This window comes from Zonotrichia albicollis, chromosome 18 (genome assembly GCF_047830755.1).
Source record: "Zonotrichia albicollis isolate bZonAlb1 chromosome 18, bZonAlb1.hap1, whole genome shotgun sequence".
Taxonomy (NCBI): Eukaryota; Metazoa; Chordata; class Aves; order Passeriformes; family Passerellidae; genus Zonotrichia; species Zonotrichia albicollis.
The window spans coordinates 1,964,738-1,988,350 of record NC_133836.1 but is presented as its reverse complement, the minus strand read 5'-3'; the positions used below and the strand labels follow the sequence as shown (position 1 = coordinate 1,988,350).

General features: G+C 48.1%; 1 protein-coding gene and 1 long non-coding RNA gene across 2 annotated transcripts in view; one reads left to right on the top strand and one right to left on the bottom strand.

The window, feature by feature from the left end:
* Window positions 1-7,857, bottom strand: part of LOC141731138 (uncharacterized) — a 91,748-nt gene extending 83,891 nt beyond the window's left edge. The window contains exons 1-3 of the long non-coding RNA XR_012583066.1: window positions 7,749-7,857; window positions 6,817-6,988; window positions 4,973-5,167 (exon numbers count right to left, since the gene is read on the bottom strand). This is a non-coding gene — a long non-coding RNA (uncharacterized LOC141731138). The remainder of the gene's footprint in view (window positions 1-4,972; window positions 5,168-6,816; window positions 6,989-7,748) is intronic.
* Window positions 5,774-22,133, top strand: RFLNA (refilin A). Its single transcript, XM_005491497.4, has 3 exons — window positions 5,774-6,499; window positions 15,084-15,193; window positions 16,862-22,133. The coding sequence occupies exons 1-3, from the start codon at window positions 6,131-6,133 to the stop codon at window positions 17,193-17,195; spliced, it is 813 nt and encodes a 270-aa protein (XP_005491554.2). The 5' UTR covers window positions 5,774-6,130; the 3' UTR covers window positions 17,196-22,133.
* The last annotated feature ends 1,480 nt before the right edge of the window (window positions 22,134-23,613 follow it).

Here is a 23,613-nt window from a genome sequence, read left to right as displayed (position 1 = left end):
TTTATTTTCTAGGGGAAAGTTATCCTCAGTTATCCATGTGTCTTCCATTTAAAAAAATCCAGAAAATGTCAAGCTATGAAACACTTGCTTTTTTGATTTTTTTTTAATTCTTCTGAGTACCTTTTGGTGTTCTCTTCTTCTTTAATCATGCATAGAACAGAAGCATCCTTCCCACTGTGATATTTTTCTGATATTTTCCCTTGCTTGTCACAGGAGTAAGCAGGCTAGAAAAGCAGAAATAAGTAGAAAGCACAGAGTATGTCTAGAAATCAGGGAGAGCAAACAAACCAGCAGAGAGCCACCTTGTTTCCACTCTGAATGGAGGACTCTCTGAAGGAAGCACAGTAGATGCATACAGACTGTATTCCACCACTTGGCGTTTCTTCCTCTGCTCCCCTTGCATCTTCCCCAGGCACTCACTGGTCAACATCCACAGCAGGGAAGGCAAGAACTATGCAGTCTCCCTCCTTTCTTCCTAGCACAGCACTTGGTCCAAATGAACAGGGCGAGTTCATTTGGACCAAGACTCCACTTGGAGAAATAAATCAGCTGCCCTCCAGGTGGGGCGTTAATCCAGCCCTGCATTCCCTTTTTGGCAACAGACTTCACAATACCCTCACACCTTTAAGCACCATGAGGTGCAAGTACACTTAATCTCCAAATACTTTTCTTGCACCATAAAACAAGGCACCAGTCTTAGTCCCATTCTGCAGCTGGACCCGGAGGCATGGTGGACTTGAGCCAAGTGGGGTCTGGAACATCTTGCCACTGCCTCCCAAACAGGCAGCCCATTTGGCCTCTGCTAGCACTGGGCAAAGCCTTAGTCCTTCATTTTTGCTGCCTTATTCCAATCCCGCTGCTGTCCCTCCACAAGCCAGTTTGGTGTGAGAACAGGCCCGTTGGGGCTGCAGAGCATTCCCTGCAAATGGGCAGAAGGGCCATGTAAAAATCAAATCCACATGACTGTAGTTACAGGCAACCAAAGAGAGGGTTGCTCTTCCAAGAAAAACTTTTCCATGTAAAAGAATTCTTAATCTCCCCTTTGACTGTCATTGTTGAAATGATGGCTTCACAGGCTTGAAATTTAAGACCCTATCGGCGTCTTTTCTGTTTGCTGTGATTTATGAATGGTTTCGCTGTTGATTATCCTCCAAGATTACAGCACAGCAGCCCTGACAGACAAGCAGAGGAAATTTCACAGGATAACAGGCAGCCCCTTCTCTGGGGCAGTAAGGCAGGGAGGTGTGTTTTGATTCAGGTCTGTAACAATATCTGGCTGGACACCACAGGCAATTGAATACTCATCATGTGGCACTCTACTCAAAGGCAAGCAGGGTCAGCAGAAGTCTTGATAATTTTTCTGTGCTCCAGAGCCTTTGCTCATTCTGTAATAGCGTTCAGTTGGAGTTTTTTGTCTGGATTGTGGCACAAATCTACACACTGCAGTCAAATATGAAAAGGCAACATTCTCATACAACCCTGTGCATGTTCTTCAAAGATCATCCTTCTTTCCTGCAGTCACAAAGTCTACTGCCTTGTCTGGGAGATGGACCGTCTTTGTTCAAGTCCAGGCTATTCAAAGGAAATTTGCTTCCTTTGATTTATTGCCAAGAACAGGCACTCCTGACCCCAGAAAAGGAGATTCTTGTGCTTTTCATTCCCATTTCCTGCCAGACAGTTTGTTCCAAGTCACTGCTAGGAGGGCTGTTTGTCTGGTGAGGGTAGCAGGGCAGAGCAGGTGCAGCCATCACTGAGGGGGCTGTGGCCTTCACCGGAGCAGACAGCCAAGATTTGGGAGTCAAGGTTGAAAAAATTTCTGATGTAGGGGCTGCCTAAAAATAAACGAGTAGACCTATCAGGAGGTGATTTTATCTCTTGATAAATAGCCTCTGTTTTTCAGGCAGAAAGGTTCTTTTGATTTGAACTCTACCATGCTGCAAAATGAATCATTATTGGCATGTGGTCTCCAGGTCCAGCACTATGGATGTGCTTCCTGCTCTTTGTATCACATCTGGACCTGTGCAGTGAGCAGTGATTTGCTGCCCTCATGCTTGGAATCATTTTGGGCTGAGGTGAACAACTTGCAGTGTGCCAGGCAGGGGTAGTGTGGGTCTGACAGACCTGGATCCTGCTCTGTGGTCATATTCCTTTCAGTGATGCTGCTGCTTTGGTGCCTTTCAACACTATTGTCAGGCAGCCATGGCAGAGAGGGAAGGCTGCTGTTCCTTGGAGGGATCCAGAGAGCAGTTACATCCTACCATGGCCCGAGCCACTCTTACTGGGACTGGAGTTACACTGTGGGTGTTCTCAGGGATCGGGTTCGACACTGAACCAGAATGGACATTCCTAGCATTCTTCCTGTTTTGCCACCCAGCCTGCTTCAGAAAAAGTCCTGATGTAGGTGTTTGTATCCTGTCTCTTTCTTCCCTCACTGTATTTGTCTTTCAAGCCTGGCAGCAGTGGAAGGAAACTTAGCACGTGATGCTGACTCTCTGCCATGTCTGTGGGACGGCAGATTCCTAAAGTACTCAAATCTAGCAAAGAGAACAGCTAGGAAAACAGAAGGCAGAGGACGCGTAAAAGCATGGAGAGGCTTGAATCCCAGTGGATTTGAGGAAGGATACCAGCTTTTATCCAGGAGCAGGGCTGCTCACATCAGGAGGGCTGCCTGGGTTCCTGTCCCCACAGTCCACACAGTCCCTCACTTATGACCTCCCACCTGTTTCAGGACTGGGCCTGGGATTTTGTGTTTTATAACAAATAGATCAATGAAAAAAAGAAGTTGGAGAAGCTCTGAGAAATGTGTGCTTCAAAAAGCCCTCTAATTGTTGTTGCCAGGACTGCACCACTGCCTGAGAGTGAATCTTAACAGATACAGTCCTGCTGGAATATTCTCTAGTTTTCTGCTACTTGACTCCCTACTACTTATTTGCAGTTTTACACTCAAATTTACAGCAAGGCAGGATTTTTCCTGTGGAGACAGTGCTGGTAGTGGAGGTCACTCTCCCCAAGGCTGTGCCTTCACACTGCTGCCCTTGTACCACTGTGCTTGCACCTGTCTCCACTCAGCTGCTTCAGCAAACTCCCCTCCAGACTTTTCCTTTCTCCTCGTCCCGCCATGCACACAAGAGCCCAGTTTCCCTTTTCCCAGGCCAAGACACAGGAATGCACCAGTCCCTAGTGATTCCTTCCAGCAAATGAAGAAGTGCTGAAGTAAGGAGGGTTTCAGTAAAGCAACATGGCCTCAGCTGAAAAATTTGTTGTTTTTCTCCTTTTCTCAATTGCCAGGGCACTGTGCAATATTTAAATTCCGTTTCACCAGGCATAATTCTACCACACCATATATACACATGTGTCTGCACACTGAATCCTTCACCAAATTTCCATTCAGGCTGATTTTCACTGCCCAAGAGCAAAATACTGTGACTCCAGGGGACTCTGACCAAAGTCTGAGTCAACCATCAGGACAGGAGCATTTCTTACCATCTGCCTGCCCTGTGCTTTGCTCAAGAGAGCTCCAGCCTGGGTGAGCAACCCACTACTAACCTGAAACAGATTACTAATCATAACCATAACAACAATAATACCACCACAGCTCACACGTGCTGCAAAACAGCAACAACAACCATAATAATAATAATATCAACATTAGGTGTGTGCACACATGCCTTGCAGAACCAGCAGCAGTTTTGCCATTCATAAATGAATTCAACATCCCTACCAGTGCTGGGGGATGCTCAGCAGTGCTTTGTGTCTTCAGCTGTTTGGAGCTCAGCAACTCCTAAACCATAACAACCACTTCTGAGCTGAACACGTGTTGTACTGAAATCTACCTTTAGAAACATACATGATTTAGGTCTGGGAAAGGTTGGATTGTAATTTTCTCAAAACAAGAAACAGAAAAACCAGTCTCCTCTCGACTGCTCCCCAAGTTAAAACAGGGCTTTCTAGGACAAAAGGACAGTGAACTCACCCCTGCCCAGTGTCTCTTTGTCCTGCTCCTTTTTTCTCCGAAGAGGAAAGCAGCTCTGAAGACACTCCTTCCCCTTGCACACATGGTCTTGAGCCAGTTCAGGAGAGGGGCAGGGGAACTGGGCTGCAGGGGAACTGCTGGGCTGAATGCCTGACTTCACAGTGTTAACTGGCCAGAGAATCCTATTACTTGATAGGTAGCAAGCCAGGGACTAATTTATGGAAATTTTGACCTTCAGTCCCCTTTGACATTTTCAGATCAGCCATAGCCTGTGTGAGACATGAGAGCCCTTACAGTAAGGGGCTCTAAATCCGCCTGTGCAGCTGCTGGAGCCGACGAGCGGGTCAGAGGTAAGAATTCACTGAGGTTCGTGTGTGGGCTGCTCGGTGCCTGTTTGACATTTACAAATCAGTGACATTCCTCTGTACAGCTCAGTGCATACAAATCGCTTCAGTCACTCTGAGGAGGGCCCCTCATTTCAGTCAAAGGTGGATTTGGGCATCCTTAGCTTTCCCTGTAGAATTTAGTAGGAACACATAGTGGGATCTGCTCCCTCAGGAGGATGCAGTGGGGGCACTTTTAGGTTCAACCCAACTTCCAAGGACTTTGCACCATCTTTGTGGTTTGAGTGTGAAGCCTTTATCACTAGGTACAGTATCAGACCCCTCACATTTTCATTCGTTGCCACAACAAGCATTGTTTGTCCATTTTGTAGCACAAACAGACACAGTCTCATTTCACTCAGTGCTGGGCCAATAACTCAGACCAAGAGAGGGCCAGTTGGATTTCAACAGCTTCCCATGGAAACCTATTTGCCATGAATAAAGCTCCACTGAGCTGAGCCATATGAGTGGGCTTGCCCTAGATTTCTCAAAGTCTAGACTCTATGTAGAGAGAAAACATGATGAGAAAAACACAGCCAGGGCTGTGGACAAGGTAACATTAGCCTCAGCCGGTTATTGTGCAACAAATGACCATATTGGCTTCAGCCAGCCTGACCTGTTTAACCACTGCTGCTTCTCTGAATCCTGAGGGTTATGGTGGACTCTTCATTCTCCTCCGTGCTGGCACATGCTGCTCCTCCTGGCTAGAGGCTGTGCTGTGATTTGGGATGCCCTTCCATGGTGTTTACGTTGGCCTTGACCACACAATGGCTGGGATAAGAAGGCCGATTCCTTGGTTGTGGACCAGAAGCTGTGGAGCCAAAGAAAGAGGCGTGAGGGAGGCAGGAGGTGTGAGGGCTGCCGTGAGGCGATATGGCAGGTTTGTGCACCTTGGTAGCCAAGACTGCCATGGTTACCTGCTGCCTTGATGAAGCTGCCTTTTGGCACCTCGAAGCGGAGAGGGATGATGGTTCTCAAGAGGAAAGTCTCTTCCCTCATGCCCACAAGCCATGACACTGAGGGGAAAGGCTACTTTGGGGGTGTGGGAGTGAAAAAAGGATCAGAACTGAGAGGAAAATCAGCTCTGAGTGCGGGAAAACTTGGGACAGCAGTGAGGGAAAGAGTGGAGAGAAGCTGTGCCCCTGTGATGGCGTGTTGTATGTGGCAAGGCCCCTTTCCCAGTCTTGGAGAGTGCCGAGATCGAAGAGGGACAAAACAGAGGGGAAAATGGAACGTAACTGAGGGAAAACTCGGACAGCAGTGAGGGAATGAGCAGAGGGCAGCCACAGCCCACGGGGAAGTGTGTGGGTGTGTGAGGACACCCCTCTGCCGCCGGCGGTGTGCGGGGGCTGCCCCGTCCCCTCAGGACGGAGAGGGCGGGCGGGCGGCGCCGAACGCGCTCCGTGCCTGGGAAGCGCCCGAGAACTCGCGGCCGGGACAGAGCTGGGGGGCCGGGGAAAGGGGAGGGCGCTGCCCGGCTCCCTCCCACCCTCTCCGGATAAATGAGCCGCCGGGAGGCGGCGGGCGGCGCAGGCTGTGGACGAGCGCGGCGCATCCCTGTCCCGTCCCCATCCCGTCCCCGCCGCGCCCAGCGCTCCCTGCCGGCGGGGCCGCCCCGGGCGGTGCCGCGCGTACTCGGCCGCGTCCCCGCGGGGCTGGGCGGGGGGATCGGGCTTCGCTTCCCTCCCCTGGGAACGCCTGAGGGCGGGGGCGGCCGGGCGGGCAGGGCCAGGGCCGGTGGAGGGGAGGCGGCCGGGACACCCCGGTCCGGCTGATGCTGGCGCTGCCCCGCGCAGCACCGGGCTCCGGCAGGCTGGTAGCGGCGGTCGGGACGCAGGAGGGGCCCCCCGGGCTCCCTTCCCCTTCCCTCCCTCCGCGGCGGGCGGCGCTGGAGGATTTTCTCCCGCCGCGGCCCCCTCGCTGTCCCCCAGACATGGTAGGTCACCTCCAGCTGCAAGGGATGGACGAGAGCCTGAAGGAGAAGAGCCGGGAAGGCTTGCTGGACAGTCCGGACTCGGGGCTGCCCCCCAGCCCCAGCCCCCCCTTCTACTCCCTGTCGCCCGGTGAGGGCCGAGCAGGGGGCAGCGGCGGTGCGGACCCCCCGGCCCCGGGCCACCGGCGAGAGGCCAAGGACGGCAAAGTGGTAAGAGCCAAACCGGGCACCGGGCTCTGTCCCCTCCGGGCCCCGCGGGGGAAAGGCAGGAGGGCGCCTGTGACCACTGCCCGGGCACCGCTGGGCTGAGTTCCCCCGCAGCGCCCCTCACCACCGAGGGCACTCCGGGCTGCCCGCGGCGGCTGCTGTCCGGTGTTGGCAGCGCCGCTGCTGTGCCAGGCACGGCTTGGCCCGGTGCCGGGCAGGGGTTTTGGATACACTCACAGAGTGTTGGCAGCTTGGCTGGGTGAACTCTAATAACGGTGTGGGAGTGAAACCCCATGCCTGAACCAAGGTCCCCTGCCCACCTTCGGAAAAGTGTAGTTGTTTCTTGGTGACACTGCTCTGCCTGGTAGGTACAGGTTGGAGCTGCATCCCTCCGGACCGAGGCAGGGGGGTCTGGCTCCCAGCCATCATTACGCCCTGGCATCCCGCATCTGGTTTGTGAGGAGCGTGCAGCCGCGTTTGCTGGAGCCGTGGCTGAAAGAGAGACAAAAGTGCCCTTTAGCTGGGCCAGGGTAGGGATGTGTGTCCGGGAACAGGGTCTGGGAAGGGCTCTGTGCCGCTGCCCTGGCTGGAGCCGGGCTTTGTGGCATGAGCCTGTGTGAAAGGTTTGTCCGCTGGCGGCCGAGCGGAGCCGTGGGTGATGGTTTGTAAGCTCAGACAGCTGGCACAGCACTGCAGGTCTCGGTCAGCCTGATGCAGTGCCAGTGAAACGCTTGAATATGGGATCTGGGTAGATTTATTATCACTATTATTTTGCTTTATTTGTTTATTTCTATCCCTGAGCTATAAAGCCTGCTTTTAAAACACGGCATTCAGAGCATGAGCAATGGTGGTGGTGGTGGTTTTTAAAGGATGATGAAAGTTCTTCCCCAGGGCTCTTTAAAAATTTTTTAAACATGTATAAAAGATGTTTGTAGGTGTATTCAACATGGTTAATTGGCTCAAAACTGTGGCACAAATCTTTCCATGACAAAAATTTATCTACCTCTGGTTTAGTGACAATTTAGACTTCTTTCCCATAGAGACATTTTGCAATGACTCCTCACACCCTTGTGCACTTTCTCAAGTTCTGAGGCATTTTGAGCATATTACTGAAAACTGCCTTTTTACTCCTGAACATGCCAAAACCTTTCCCATGAACAATGACTCCTCACAGTGGAGAGGGTGTGAGGGTTTATTATGAAAGTCAAATCTCAAACCTGCTAATGCTGCAGTTCCTAATATGGAGCCTTACCTGCAGATGCCTGGGTGTGTGTGCCATCTCGAAGGGAGTGTTTATGTACAAGGTTACCCACACGCCTCTGATTTGGCAGTGTCAGGCTGTTCCTCTGTGTCTGTAAAATAAAATTGGGGAGGAAGGTGAGTGAAGGCTGCTGGAGCAAAAAACAGCAGGGATGAAGGTGTCTGCAAAACTCTGTAATGGGGATGTGACAGTCTCCATTCCAGTCATATGACAGCTGGCCACCACACCATCCAAGAAAGTCTTTAGATATCGAAGAAGAAAGAACATGAGAAAATTTATTTCAGTTCATGGGCTGTTAGGATTGAGACTTTTAGTGCTTTACTCCTACAGGGAAAAAAGTTATTCCTGTGATCTGTATAAAGTTTTTCAGTTGTTTTGCTCATTAATGAACATTTTGGACACTTCAGAAAAGCTCACACTGTAGATGTTTCCAAATTCTGAATCACATTGCAAGGGCTCCTACTTAGAGTATGGGTTCCATACATTGGGAATGTATGGAATTCCATGCTCTTAGCAGGTACGGAAGTTAGCAGGGATCCAAATGCTGAAACCAGTTGGACTGTGATATTTGGAGTGGTGCTGGGCTCTGCTCTTTAACTCTGTTTGGTTCACTGCAAAATAATGAGGTAAATAGGAATTTTCACTCTATTTGACTACAGAGAGTTTCACTTCCTCTCATTTCCACTGTGCAGATACTGTACTTGCAGCTGATATTAAAGCGGGAAAAATATGAAGAGTATTGCTTGCTTCATACTTCTAAATTGCAGTGTCTAATTAGCTTTAATTTTGCCATTTTACAAGGGCTTGCAGATCTATGAGCAGTTATGCAACCCATGAATGTGCTTCTGTTTAAGTCTGTTCCTCTGCTGTTCATCAGAGCATGCGGAATTGGCAAATCAATAATTGCAGCTATTTGCACACCAAGAAATGCTGGTTTTAATCTCCTGTTATATTAGTGTTTGTTTTGCTTATAAACGTGACAGAGCCAGGAACACAACCTGCACTCTTTGTGTTGGAATACTATAAAACCATACATAACTCACCAACAGCCAAGGTTCTACTATGTACAGTTACAATAAATTGCTGTCAGGTGAAGGAAACAGCATTCCAGATCTGAGTGAAGTATTTCATACTATTCTTTGCTGCACAACTATCAAACCACCACTCTGAACCCAGCTGCATTCTTCTGCAGTCAGCTCTTTTGCTCCAACTTCACAAATATGTTACAAAATTTTTCTGCTTCAGGACAGACAGCCCTTCTCATGGAGACTGAAAGGAGATTGCATGCTCTTATCGAAGACTTTCTTGTGTGTAAAATCTGTGCTCTCTCTGCTCTGTGTTATTAACTGTGACTCTGAAAAAGTAAACTCTCTGCTCTTTAATAAGCACAACTTTGTTTCAAAGACAATGCACCATTTATTCACATTTAACCAGCCAATTTGGGAACAGCTTTGGGATCCAAGAAAATATGAAAGGCAATTTAGGACCAGAGTCATAAATACCACAAGTTCAACACCATTTAGGGACTTTTTTTTTTCATTTTACTTGTAGTGCAGGATAAATTGGCTTTTATTTCTTCAAATAAAGTCCATGTAGGGAATTTGTCAAGTGTTTTGTGCTTAAGTGCAAATATCCTAAGGAAAATAGAAGGTGACTTTTACCTAGTTCTGCCTTTTAAATCTGAAACATTATTAAATTGATTCTTATGACTTGGGTTACTGAATTCTCTAGACTGTGTCTGTAAAGCTGGGTCAAAAGGAACATAAATACAACAAAATAAATCCTAATAATATGCACAAAGAAGCAGTTGCTGAAAGCGTGGGGAATGAAATGACATCAAAGTACCCATATCTGCTCAGAGTTTTCCCTGTTGCTCTTGCCCTGGGTTACTGATTGAGGCTAGAAGAACTGTTTTGGACTCTGTTGAAATAAATGCTTTGCATCCATCAGAGAACTCCTAATGGATATCAGGGGACATCAAGCTCACATTCATCTGCAGAACTATCCATTGTGTGTTCTTGAAGCAGCAGATTTTATGTTCCTTCCCAGCAGTGAAAGGAGCTTTTGCCACTGCAAAAGTTCCTTTTACTTTGTAAGACTGAAGTGTTTGTGCACTCAGCTTGCCTCAGTGAGCACTGACTTCTGTGGGACTACATCCCATTGAATCAGCTGTGGGGATGAAGGGAATTTCTACTTACATTCAGCAGCAGGAATGACTCAGAATCGCTCTTGGGTGGTGGGAGGAGATTCCAGCTTCATCTCAAGTATGGAGAAGGAGACCTTGCCCCTTGGCACAGCCTTCACAGACAACAGCGGGGTCCCAACAACGTGGTCCAAGTCAGCGTTTGTGCCAGTCCTGTGGGATTAATGTCTCATATTAAAAACCTCAAAAGAACATCTCTTCCTGACATGCAGCATTTTGAAGACCCCTTGGGTCACAGAGCCAGCATCTCATCCTGCACTGAAAATGCTTCAGGAATGGGGCAATATCTGTAGGGGCTGGGTGGGGAACATGGCCATCAAAGGTGTTTCTTATGTAATTTCCATACCTGTCAGCACCTACCCTGAAAGCACACGTGAGAGGGAGGCCCAGCACCCCGAGCTGAGCCAGCTTGCAGCCCACACATGAGGCAGGGACGGGGAACGTGACTCCCCAGGCCCCGTGGGTCCCGGCAGCTCTGGGGACGCCCCAGGCTGGTGCAGGGAGCAGGGCACCCATCTGGCAGCACAGCAGGGTTTGCCTCAGGGCTTGCTGGCAGCCTGGCATCCTGACCCACTTCTGAGCCACTCCCACGGGACTGGATCCTGCAGGAATTCCTCCAGCTTCAGCTCCACGCCTGTGTCCTCTCCTGGCAAAGGCTAATCCCACCTGGCTGATCCCTGTCCCTCAGCCCCACCCAGTTCTGGATATGCACCCGCTCCTCTTCCTCCTCGATGGACAGGGCATGGCTCTGGGCCTCACTTGATGTGACAGATGTCCCTTCTGGGCAGATCAGGGAAACAGGCATGAGGATGTCATCATCTGCTCTGAAAAGTGTGGCTCTGATGAAAGACATGGAGGGTGATGTCTTCTAGCTGCTGAATTTCCATTGTGTCCCTACATAACCCTGTGGACAATAAGCAAAGTAGCACACATTTCCCACTTGAAATAAAAGAGGGAGATAAGCAGGAAGGATGTAATTCTTTGAAATAATAAACCCCTTCTTTCTACCTGAGCTTTGCATTTTCTGTTATCACCTCCCAATATAATCTCATCCGGCTCTGGTATAAATTACTCGTAATGTGCAATACGTGCAGATATTGGGAAAATAAATGGTCTGTTAAACAAATACTGCTTATCTTCTAGAGCGGAGAATGTAGATGTGTGTCAAATAACTCAGCCAGATCTTTCATTATAGCTGTAAATAACAGCTGAGTAAAGTGACATTTTCATGGACCTGACATGTTACCATAGTGGGAAAATGTGGTGAGAGATTTGCTTATGCCCTAGCTAAGTTAGGAGCTGGGAATTTGGGAAGCTGTATCCTGTTTGTAGCCCTGACACTTGGAAAGCTGTTTCCCCTTACAGTCCCTAGAGATATAATGCCACATCTTAGTGCCTTCCATATAATGACCATAGCAAAAGGAGTCAGTCAGTTCTGGTTCTTTGTGCTCTCTGGGGAAAGGTTTTGGGGGTTTATTTACTTCAAGTCATGTTAATTTCCTTTCCTTTTTCTTGCTTTGCTGCCTGGAATTTGGCAGCTAAAGAATAGTCAATGCTGTCGATGAGCTGTAGATTGAATTCCATTCAGCAACCAATTTTATCTGTGTTTATCTATCTGCTACTTGCAAAAAGCAGAGTTTAGCTGCCCAGGCCGTTACATGCCTGAAAGGCATCAGAGTTAAGGCAGAGGGAAAAATGCAGCCAAACAAGAAAGCTCTTCAGCTTTTTAATACTACTGTAACTCTTTGCTGGTTGACACAAATTATGTACTAGAGAAGAAATAAAAATAAAAGCTCATTTACTGCCTGATATTCACCTTGGATCAAGTTGTAAACATGGGAGTCACTTTTTTGATCTCTCCGGTATCTTTCATTTTGTCTTTTCAACCTTCCTTGCCAGACCCCTTCTGTCCTTAAAGGTGCCAGGGTTGTGGTGTCTTTTGTGAAGCTGCCCCTGGTAAGAGCCAGCACAGCTCCAGTTAGTGGGGACAGTTGGACCAGGTCCCCACTGCAGCGTTCCAGCACAGCAGCCCTTGGATAGACAGACAGACCTCAACTATGGATCACTCATGGACAGCCTGGTCTGAAGTGATGTGGGCTTCTCCTCTTCACCATCAGTGACCCCCAGAAATGTGCAGCAAGCTCTGCTCCCTGCCAGTCTGTCCATAGTGCAGGATAATACAGAAACCTACCTCATTTGTGGAGTGTCTGGAGATCACCAGGTGATTCCTAGAAAAAAGCCAGGGATCCTGATTTTCTCAAGGGAACTCAGCAGTCCAGTGCTCCTCCTCTTTCAACCATTCCTGTGCAGAAGGAAAAAGAATTGAGTCAGTATTTTTTTGACAGGCAGGACATTTTTGGTTTTTTTTCCTTAAAGCAGATTGGAAGGAGTCGGTGTCAAACTCTTGCCAAAAAGCCAGCTTTTGACATGTGCCAAGCATATAATATTTCAGCCCCAAAGACAAATCATTTGGAAAGCTCATATCCTCTGTTCCTTGCTTCCCAGCTCCAGGTGCCTTGCAGGGGCCGACATTTCAGAACATCACTGGAGGGAAAACAAAATGTCACCTGAGGTGCCTCTCAGTGGCTGCTGTGTGAAACCTGTGCTTGCTGTTTAGTGACCCCTTCATGCTGTGCAAGCAAATCAGTTCTGTTTGGTGAGCAGCCTGCAGGATCTTAGAGATCTCTATTTTCAGGCCATGATTTGTAAGTTATTTACATCTTCCATGTGCAGACTTCCAGGTTATTTCGAAGTTTCTGACCTGCAGCAGCTCACAGAAGAGAGGCCTGAGTCTGTAATGGTCTAGCAGGCAGCAGAAGTCCTGGCTTTGGCCTGCCAGTGTTCTCAGTTGTTCCAGCTTTCCAAACTAAGCCAAGCCTGCAGGTCTGAAGTGGGTGCTCATCCACAGCATATGAAATGCCTTTTGCCACCCTTCCCTGCCCAGAGCAAGGTTAACTGTAACCCCCAATGGAAATAGTCTCATCACACCCCATCCAGCACTAACCTGGAGAACACTTCATCCTGCTCTCACCGAGTTCAGCGGCAATTTTTGACTCTGATTGATGTCAGTCGTGCATGCCAGCACCTCTGTTTCTCCGTGCACTCTGCTGTTGTTTCTGCAGCGTGTTCTTGTTTCCTGTTCCCTGCTGTGGGACTTGAGCTCTGCACAGACAGCGATTGCCGCCGTGCCCACGCTCTGACCGAGCAGCACCCCGGTGCTCAGCGGGCTGGGAAGGCTTTTCCCATGCACACACTGGGGGCCAGATGCCCCAGCAATGTTCCTGCTAGGCCACAGGAAAGACTTCATAACATCTCCTGCATCCTGGGGATGTTTGGAGCACACTTAGTGTCAGCATTTGTTAGCAAGAAGTGTGAAGGCTTGTTTGCCTGGAAGCACTTCTTTGAAACTGCTTCTTTAAAGGAGGGACACAAATCCCCAGCCTTGTTTCCTTCACCAGTTCAAGCAATCTGCATCCCTCTGCAGGTGAACCCCCAAGGGGAGCCTGCCTGCTGTTCACAAAGCTCATGACCATGTGCAAATGGTGTTTGACGCCTGCACCCAAAGGAACCTCTTCTTATGTAGAGAATGTCTTTAGAAAGAGCTCTGGCCTTGTGCAGACTGTTACAAGCTGGACATCTGCACCCTTGTGAACTGAGGCTGGTCTGATGTAAACAATTCACATTTCAGAAGCAAAGAGCTTTATTTATGACCAGAAAGGCTGCCCTTGCCCTCCCCTGTCAAGAGTGTTGAAAGCAATTCAGGAATGAACTTTGCCTTTTGGCCAGTGTTTGCTAGGGAGAGTGAACATATATATTTTTTTCTTTTTTCCCCCTATAACTATGCAGATACTGTTCTGTTTTGACAATGGAACAGTATTCAATAAAAAAGAGGGGTTGGCCATTTTACTTAATAGTACAACTTTACACAGTTGTAAAGTGCAGGGAAATTTCAGTATGAAAAGAAGAAACAGCTTTGTGGCTTTGGGACACAGAATTAAGTGGCTTGGCAAATTCAGATGGAGCAGTGACATTTTTTGCCTTAGCCTGAGGCAGAAGGCCCAAACCAGCAGAGGAAAGCAGACCTCAGCTAGCCATCTACAGACAGCACAGAGGCTGCCAGCCATCCCCTTTAAGGAGATCCTGTGTCCCTGTGCGTCATAAATATCTGCTGACAGAAAAGCTGTGGCAGAGACTGAAACCTGCAGTGACATTTTTCCAGGAGGGCAGGATTAGGCTGAATTAGCTGCTGGGTTTGGTCCAGGCACCAGACACAGGATCCCCATATGTGGGAACTGGTGTTTAAGAGCATTCAGTATAGAGAAGTGGGATTAGTCATTTCTGTGGTGGGCAGAGGAGCCTAGGCTGGTCTGTGACAATTTGTCCGAGTAAGTAAGTTCACAGTGCAGTTAGTCTTAAAAATCCAGTTTTTGGTGTCATGAATTGGAGCCGCTCCATTCGTTATAAAGTGCTGGCTTGTAACTGGCTTCCTGCATTGCAGAGGCCACAAGGTGCCCCAGTGTCTCACCCCACCCTCAGTTTTATGGTTAACAAGAATGTCCTTTGGAGCACAAGAGCCATTTTTGGCACGGAGACTTCGGGAACAGCAAGTCTATCACTTCCTCTGCTGGATTGTTTCAAGGGAAACATGATTTTATGTACATATCTCTATGTATATCTTTAAAAATACATATACATGTCTCACTTCAGTAAACCTACATCCTTCAAGTCAGCAGCCCTAGGCCCTATCACTGTGTTAGGTCAAACATGGAGCACTTCTCCATGCTGACACATTTTGAGTTTTTTAAGACTTGTTAATTCCTATCAGTAAAGGCAATATCAGGGCTAAAGAAAACTTGAAAACGATTGCAATTCCTATGAGAAACAAGAAAGGAAGAAGGAAAGGCAAGGTTAAATTTCAACAAACAGATACTGCAGCAAGAAGTGACAGAGATGTGGGCACAGTCACGTACCTGGGAGGTGTGCTGGGGCAGAGGGAGGCGTTGGTTGGTGAGGACAGTCCAGGTGTTCTGTTAGGCTGCTCAACTGCCAGCCACAGCACGTTATGAACTGTGCCAGCCCCACCTGTCGTGTTCCAACACTTGCTGTGCTCTCCTTCCCTGCAGATGCCTTATCTGCTCCTGAACCCGTCCATGCCAGAGATAAGGCCGCGAATGTACCCGGTGTTTTTTGGAGAAAGCATTGAGGTCAACCCTGAGCCCGTGCAGGAAATCAGGTACAGATGGGATTGGGTGGGTAGATGGGGATTTCTGTCTTTCTGCTGGTGCTTCTGCCAAAAATGAAAATATGTTTACAAATGGGAGTCATGGGTTTTTTTTGATGGAAAGGGAAGGACAGGTGGGAGGGTAATTCCTGAACTAAAGCCACTGACAGCAACACAAGCAGAGAGGAGGAGGAGGAGGCAAGAACTGGAGGGAGGTTTTAACAGAAGGCAGTTTTCCTTCCAAGGCCAGCTAAAATCCAAGGCTATGAGAGAAAACCATTACCATCTGTGGGCTTCATGGCCTCCACTAAGTAATCTGATGGTCTTCATACTGTTCCCAGATGACTTGTGTCTTCAGAAGAAGCAATGCCCTTCTAATTGGCACCTGTTGTTGTTCGCTCTTGCCACAGAGAAATCAGCATTAGACAGCCCATAGAGACTTAGCTCTTCTGTGTGAGGAGATGGTCCCTCAAGCCAGTGATGGAGATGTTCTGCCCTCCTGTGGGGCTGGTGCCGTGGCCAATGGATAAATGTTGGTCTTTGCTCTTCATTTGCTCTTTTGCTGATGTGGGATGTATCCTGCAAACAGCATGGAGCACTTACACACAGCCAGGGTCAGGGACAGTGGGAGGACTGTAAACCCCCTCAGCCCATGCAAAAGTCTCTCTGGAAATGTACCCCAGTAAATCTCTGCTGGCTGAGGAACTGCCAGCGGGCATGTTTTTATGGTGATTACATCGGAGTCTTGTTTTATGTGAGCTGAATGACTTGCTTACACCCTAGCTGTGCAAAATACATTACAGCAGCTCAGATTACACGCGGTGCACAATCAGTCAGTCCCCCTCTGGGTGGAGGTAATGACAAGCACACACCCAGCTTTTAATCTTTTTTACGTGGAACTGCACATTCCTTGGCTGCTGATTGTTGGAGGAGCATTTGGGGAGCGGGGAAAATCAGTGGAAGTCCTGTTCTCCATGGCTAGGAATTCCAGGAAAAGCCCTTTTTCTGACCCGGTGTCTGTACATCCTTTCTGGATGGCTGCAGAAAAAAGGCAGGGTCATGGTATCCTACCTTTTGTGATTCTTCATGTGTTGGCAGTTCAGGTGGCCAGTTCCTTTGAGACCAGTGGCTTGGGTGTTGGGCAGCCATAGCCCACAATATCCCTTTGGTTTTCCTGCTCTTTCAACATTGCTTGGATTTTTTGTAGGCTCCAACAAGCATCCTCACCCCTCCCAGCACTCAGATTTTAGCTGGTTTGGGCATTTTTGTGCAATGAAGAAAGAAAAGACTAACAGCCTTGACAGCTCAACAGGTTTACAGGGTGTTTGTCTGCCTCCAGTGTAGCTCTTAGGGCTGGGCTGAGGCCCCAGTGGGACCCATGGAGAAAACCAGAGGAAGAAGAGTTGTTGCTTGTAGGCTCTGCAGCAAGGTGTTTTCAGCCCTGGTTCTGCTGCATTGCAGAAATGCTGAAATGGATTCACAGCAAGGTGGGGTTCCAACAAGATTCCCCAGCAGGACAGAGTCCTCTTGGCTTTGGGTTGTAGAGTTGGCCCCTCCCCAGTGTCTGTGCAGTAGGAGGTGGTAAATGCTGCCAGCTTCGGAGGGTTAGAGAGGAGTCCTGCCTGTCTGGCCTCCTTTGCTGCCTGGGCCGTGCTCCTGATCCCTTGCTGTCCTCCGTAGGTGCAATTCCGAGGTGAAGTACGACTCGGAGAAGCACTACCGGGACGACATCTTCTACGGCCCCATCCCCACGGTCACCACCTACAGCGAGACCATCATCGCCGCTCCCAACTGCACCTGGCGCAACTACAAGTCCCAGCTGATCTTCGAGCCCCGCCAGAAGCCGGTGAGGTTTCAGAGCACGACCATCATTTTCCCTAAGCGTGCCAAGAACATTTACCGGACCACCCTCAACTACAGCTTGGGCTGTGCCAAGCGCTGGTTCGCTTCCAGCGTGCAGCTGGAACTGTGTGAGGAAACCAGCCCGTGCGTCGTGTACAGCGAGAGCCTCTGATCCGCGCGACCCCGCCGGGGCACGGCCTGCACGGGGCTCTGGCTGCGCCTTGCCTGGTGGCAACTGAACATTCATGGCTGGAGAGCAGCTCTCGAGGCTTGCAGGGCACAGGATGGTTTTGATCAGTGAGAGGCTGGCTTGTGTTTTGCGACGTTCCTGACATTCATGATCTGGATTTTATTTTTGGGTTGTTTGTTTTGTTTTTTTTTCTCCGAGCGTATCTATTTTTGGCTTGTGTTTAGATGAAATCAAGATGACAAAGGACCCTGTTACCCATTGCAGAGTGATGCCTTATGAGCTCTGTAGGTCTTGTCTAGCACATAGGTGAGAGTCATTGTAAGCTTCAGAGCTATTTTGGTCTCTGCAAAGGGAAGACCAACTGCAGAGTCAGCGTCTGTTCGGCCCAGCACACACCAGGCCCGATCTCTTTGAGAGCTGAAATGCAGAGGAGGTGGTTATTTGTACCAGTACATCACAGCTTGCTCCAACAGCTCCTCTCAGTGAGAGCTGCCCTATTACAGCACCAGAGTCTCCTCACTTCCTGGGAGGAGTGGAGACTGTCACCCTGAGAAAAAGAGGATTTAAACAGGTCCCCCAGCTCTTGCTAGCAGCTGGATGTTTGTGTCCCATAGCAAAGCACAGCACAACCAGGAGATGGGAGGAAGGCCTGCTGTGATGCACAGACACATCTTTTGTGAGCCCAGCCAGGAGCAAGGAGGGAGACTGAGGAAAATAAACAGCTGAAGAGCTAGTTTCTAAAAGTGACTGAGAGATTTAGGAACCCAGTGCCCTTCTATCATAAGTATTGCCATACCAAGTGTACCATGCTGTTCACTGCCTCCAACACCTAATTTAAGGGATCTGTATGCACTTGCAGCCCTTCTGAGTTTCAGGGTGTGGCTGTATTGCAGAGAGGAGTGTCGAGCAGAAAGTTCCCTGGTTTCTTTGAAGCCAGGGCAGGGTTAACTCACCCTCTCAATAGTTTCCATATTTGTGGCATGGGCAGCTTTTCTGCCTGTAGAGGAGCAGCCAAACTTTCTCAGTGTAGAGCTTGAAGGATTGAAGAGCCCAAATCCATCTGGGTTTTCCTTACGCAGCCAGGCTGTAGCACTAAAAACAGCAACTTCACAAACAGCTGAACTGTCTCTGCAACAGGACCAAGAAACAGTGAGCAGGAGTCGGTGCAACCATCCTAAGGTAAAACATTCCCCACTCATCAGTCCCATCTCCTGCTTTATCTTCACTTTGGTCTCTTGCTGAAAATCTGCAAGAGCCTGGATTCCCACAAACATATAACTTTGAAAATAGCACGGAATTGCCTCCAAAAATCTTACCAAGAATTTTTGCATACTGCAAAAAATGCTCTGACTTAGAAATAACCACACAGCTCCGGAAATTAATTTCCAGCTTTCTCTCTTCTAAACTTTCCATTTTGTTCCTGACTTGCTGTGAGTCTGATGGAGTTATTTCAGAACACAGCTGAGCAGCCAAGTCAGAAAGCCTATTAACAATGTCAACAAGACGTAGCTGATTGCCCAGAACAGTTGACGCACAAACCCGCTGAGATTTAAAAAGAAAAGTCTGAGAAACTTGAAAAAATAATAAAATTAGTGACTTATAAAGATACTTTTTCCATCAGTTTCAAAAAGCAGTTGGTAAATGTGACCAGAACTGTGACCTTTATGAAACAGAGTTCTCTTGTTTAAAATGTAGCACAGTTTTTCCACCAGAGGTAAATATAAAGTCTTTAAATACAAACTTCAATCCTGACAGCTGGCGCATCGTTAGTGCTGAAAGATGTGTGTTATGGCAGTGCTGAACTCTGCCGGTCCACTGGGAGTTAGGGCTTGGTAGGAAGAACCCCTCAAAGGATTTCCAAGGCTTCCACCTACTGTTGAATCCTTTACAGCAGCACAAACAAGGACTATATTTGTTAGTGGTCAGATTCTGCTGTCACTGTCTGTCAGCATCAAAGCCTGGAAAAGCAGCATCTGCCTCCAGAGGGATTATTATGCCTGAAGCAACCCTTCTCCCCAGGGCTCCAGCAAACAGAGCTGGCTTAGGCAGCAGGGAGTTGGTGCCTGGATGAACATGGCCCCAGTGCAGTGAGGTTGGTGATGCACTTACTTGCTGGTTCATCTTTGGGTCTGTCCTGTTGGCCACGTGCTGCTGCTGAGCCTTGGGAGCAGGGGAAATGCCCCTCTGCCTTCCTGGGGACACATGGAGGGCTCAGTGCTGCATCCCTGAGGGTCTGTGCCAAGGGCAGGGTCCCAGGCTGACAGCAGGGCAATCCAGGTCCAACAGCAAGGCCAAACTCACACCCAGGAGATCCCTGCACGATGCCAGAGGGGACTGATGGAGACAGGCTGACCTCAGAGCCTCTCCCTGGTCTGACCACACATCAGGCTCTGCCCCTTTGAACAGCTGGATTATTCCCCTGCTTTGAGCACAAAGCTGCTGTTCTTGAACATGGTGGTCTTTGAGCAGGACAGTTTTTCCCCAGAAAAATCCCTTTCCTCATGACTGGCTGCAGGTTTCTGCCTGCTCTGTCCACTGTCAGCTGCAACAGTAAAAGAGAATTCAAGGCAAGCCAAAAAAACCCAGTGTGCAAATACAAATCCAGCAGAGAGACTGAACCTCAACCTGGACTTTCACCTCACAGGGAGAGGGGCTGCTGAGGCAAAGTCTCTCAGGTGGATGTGACCCCAGGAGGGTGCAGTGGAGGGCTGCATCCTTGGCACTGGAGGGTCCCACACACCCAGCCCAGGCCTCTTTGAAGCTTCATGCTTTGTTTTCTCTGCAAATACACCAGAAGTGACCTAACATGCTCCTGCTCTTTTGAGTTTAAGCAGCTTTTCTGGTTTTGCCATGTAGGGGTAAAAAAAAGATAGAAAGGAGGTTGGGTTTCTAGGCTGCTGAGCACATTCTGAGCTGTGCAGCCATGGTGGCTGTGGTGGGACTATCACCCTGGACCACATCCAAACTGGGACATTGACAAGTGCCTGAGATCTGGAGAAATTTTTGAAAAATCCTTTCTTACATGGTATCTACCATGGGCCCATCACAAGCTGATTTTCTGTCAGCAAAAGCTGGGGTTGGAAGGGGACTCTGTTTTTCCTGAGGTCAAGGAAACCACAGAGGGTCAAGTCCTCACATCCCAACCTGCCCACTCTGTCCCTGCTGCTCCCATCCCTGTGGCTGGGTTAGGCAGTGCTAGAAAAGCCAAAGTTCGTCTTACTCATGACTGGGAACAGTGATGACTTTTTTTTTTTTGTTTTGCTTAAACACCAGCAACTGAATTGTGTTTTTGTGTTGCCAATGAAGAATCACTCTGGGCAGCCACGAAGTGCCTTGTGCCATACCTGTAGTGTGGTTGTACATCTGAAAGGAACAATTAGTCCCACTAGGGAGGTGCTTTTCTTTTAAATGGAGTGATGTTAATCTCAGCCAACAGATGTTTGTTCCTGTATGCTTTCTCAAAGATACAAATGATAAATTTAGACCATGGAAATGTGAGTTTCCTTGAACAGCTGGGACTGTGGCTACACCATTTTCCCCCAGGTTCCTGATGTGCATATTGCCCACAGCTCTGCAAGCCTGATGGTAAAGTCAGACACTGCCTTTATCTTTTTTGATGAGGGGAAGATTGTTTTTTTTTCAATATGGTAAGCCCTTATCTCAAAGGTGGGGGGTCTCTCCCATTCTCTCCCATCCATCCCTATGATTCTTTTGCCCTGGAATACAACAGTGTGCTCCTCTCTGGCCTGCCTGCATTGCTGTCATTGCATTTGGGGCCAAAAAGATGAAACCCTAACCAAATATTGAACTTTTAGAAGCTGTGGAATATGTTGCACAAACTGCAGAGAACAACTTTGACCAAAAGTTTACTGCTTGTCTTTATAGTTTGTCTTTTTCTTTTATTTTTTTTTCCTTCCTAAGCCAGCTCTACTTTCCTCAATGTGAAATACAGACAGATCTGCACCCTGGGTGCACACTTTCTGGGACTGTTGAAATGGTGTTTGGGTGTTGATAGCAGTGTTTGAGTGAGCTGCTGGTCAGAGAAGTGAATGCTATTTACTATTTATGTTGAGTGTGTATTAAAAAAATGGGAAAGGTCACCAGAGAGCTAATGAGCAAAAAAGACTTTGTGGAGCAAACTGAAGACTAAAGACTGTGTGAGTCTGACATAGAGGTGAATGGTTCTGTGTGTGAACACTGTGATCAGGATATTTCGCCATTGTGGTTTTAACCTGCCTCTTTTCCTGTAGGAAAAGGCATCTTTGCCTTTTTTAGAGCTGAAACAAAATCAGACCCATCCTCTGCCACAGTCACTCAGCCCTGCTGCAGCCTGTGAGCATCAGCATTCCCCAGGCTCACGAGGTGCTTTCTGAGCATCAGTCAAACAGGCACAGAGCTGTGCCTCTGTGAGACGGGGAATGCTTTGGAGGGATGATGGATCTGCTTGGGGGATATTCAGATTTTTATTGCCAGATAAAGTCTGCTCCCTGAGGATCACCTGATCACTCACAAATTGATCTGTTCTAAACAGCTTCCCTAAAGCTCTATAACCAGTGGATTTTATTAGTCTTGGGAGGCACTAATTCTTTTCCAGATACTGTAATGGCCATCAGAATGAGCAAAGTATCCTATCATACGAATTGTGACCTGAGGATGGGATTGAAAGGTGCCTGAAGGTTAGAGAAGGAAGAAGAGAACTTATAAGTGGTGGAAATGCATAAGGATGTGTCATATTTTTATTTTTGTAAGTCTGATTCTCTAAGTGCTTGTAAAGTACTTTACTGTTGTATATGTGGTGATGCAGTAGCTCACAATATCCTTTTATTTTTGTATATTCCTTCCTCCACCATAATCCCTTTCTGTTCAACTCATAGAGAGTAATTTAAGAAGACAAAATTTATATATCATAATAAAATGCTCAAACCCTCATGCTGATGTGTGCAGAGTTTCCTTCCTCTTCCATATCCCTTGGTGCCTAATGCCCTTTCTCTGTTTCTGGTGTCTGTGTATTTCAGCCCAGCTCCCATGGACGGGTGGCTGTGGCACAGTCAGTGCTGTGATGTGCAAACCCTGCTCTGTGTGCCCAGGGAAAGCTGAAGAGCTGAGGAGGAACTCTCAGAGGCAGTTTTACCTTTCAGGATTTCCCTGGTTGTCAGTTTGACCATTTCTTCACTCTAAATTTCCCTCTCCAGCTTCATCTTGTACCCAGCTTGGAAGCCCTGGTGTTGGATCTAGACAATTCCTCTCCCAGCTTTTCCACGGCCTCCAAGGGCAGGAAGAGCCCTCCCAGTGCTTATTTCATATCCAGGTATCCACATTCCAGGCACTATTGGGATCCCTCCCATGTCCTGGCTTCCCAAACCCCGGTGGTGGATGAGTGCCCTGGGGCTGAAGCCCTGCCTGGCCATGAAGGGCATTTCAAAGCCACGGCTGAAATGCCTCAGGCTCACCAGCCAGCCCTCAGTAGAACACTCCTTTGTCTTCCAAGACCCAAGATGTCTGCAGGGAGAATCTAACACTAATCCTTATGGAAAAATCAGTGGATTTATAGGGATGAAGTCAATAGGCTTGGATGAAAAGGGCTGTAAAACTCTAAGGAATGGAAAGGAGAAGCAAAGCCATGTTATGCAAGAATTTGCTTCAGCTGCAGCGCAAGTGCCCGTGTCCTCATCCCAAGGCTCTGACAGAAATTATGGCTGAACTGCTCCTAGGATGAAGGATGGAGACAAGTTCATGGCTAAGAACCTGAGGAAACACAACTTGGAGAAGGCAGGGCTGTGCAGGCCGGGTGAGCTCACTGGCTGACACCCAAATGCCAGATGAAGGACATGTGCATCCACTCCTGCTATTTAAATAAAACCATAAAATGTGAGTGCTGTCCAATGAAGATTCCTGAGGTGGCAGCTAAAGCCTCAGCAGCAAAAGCAGTATTAGATGCAGGATATGTGTTTTGGCAAGTGTGCTCAGATGAGCTAACCCCTAAGCTAGTGGCTTTTACTGTGCTAGTTGTATGTTGTAAATTTAAGCAGATGATGCTTGGTATTAGTTTTGCTCCTGGGATATTTCAGAGAGTAATTGCACATATCTCTGAGGGATTACAAGGTGCTGAAGTTATAATGGATGGACTTTGAATTTAAACTAGATGCCTTTAGGAACAGAAGGAAAGGTTTAGGCTGGTTTTACAGACAGCAAGAATGCTGAATATAAAATGCCAAAAGCCTCACCTAAAAGAATTTGCTGATTATGGGCAGCTACAAATTAAATAATAATAAAACTCCACATGGCTGGGATCCCTATTCCACTCAACAAAGCAGAGCTGTAAGGAAACAATAGATGCCTTCATCAAATTTCATTCCACAGCTATTTACAGTTAACAAACAATGGAAAGATTTGCTAGAGA

Coding starts and splice junctions, on each gene's coding strand:
- RFLNA (XM_005491497.4), top strand. CDS start 6,131: ATGCTGGCGCTGCCCCGCGCAGCACCGGGCTCCGGCAGGCTGGTAGCG. Junction 6,500..15,083: donor AGGCCAAGGACGGCAAAGTG/GTAAGAGCCAAA, acceptor CCTTCCCTGCAG/ATGCCTTATCTGCTCCTGAA. Junction 15,194..16,861: donor GAGCCCGTGCAGGAAATCAG/GTACAGATGGGA, acceptor TGTCCTCCGTAG/GTGCAATTCCGAGGTGAAGT.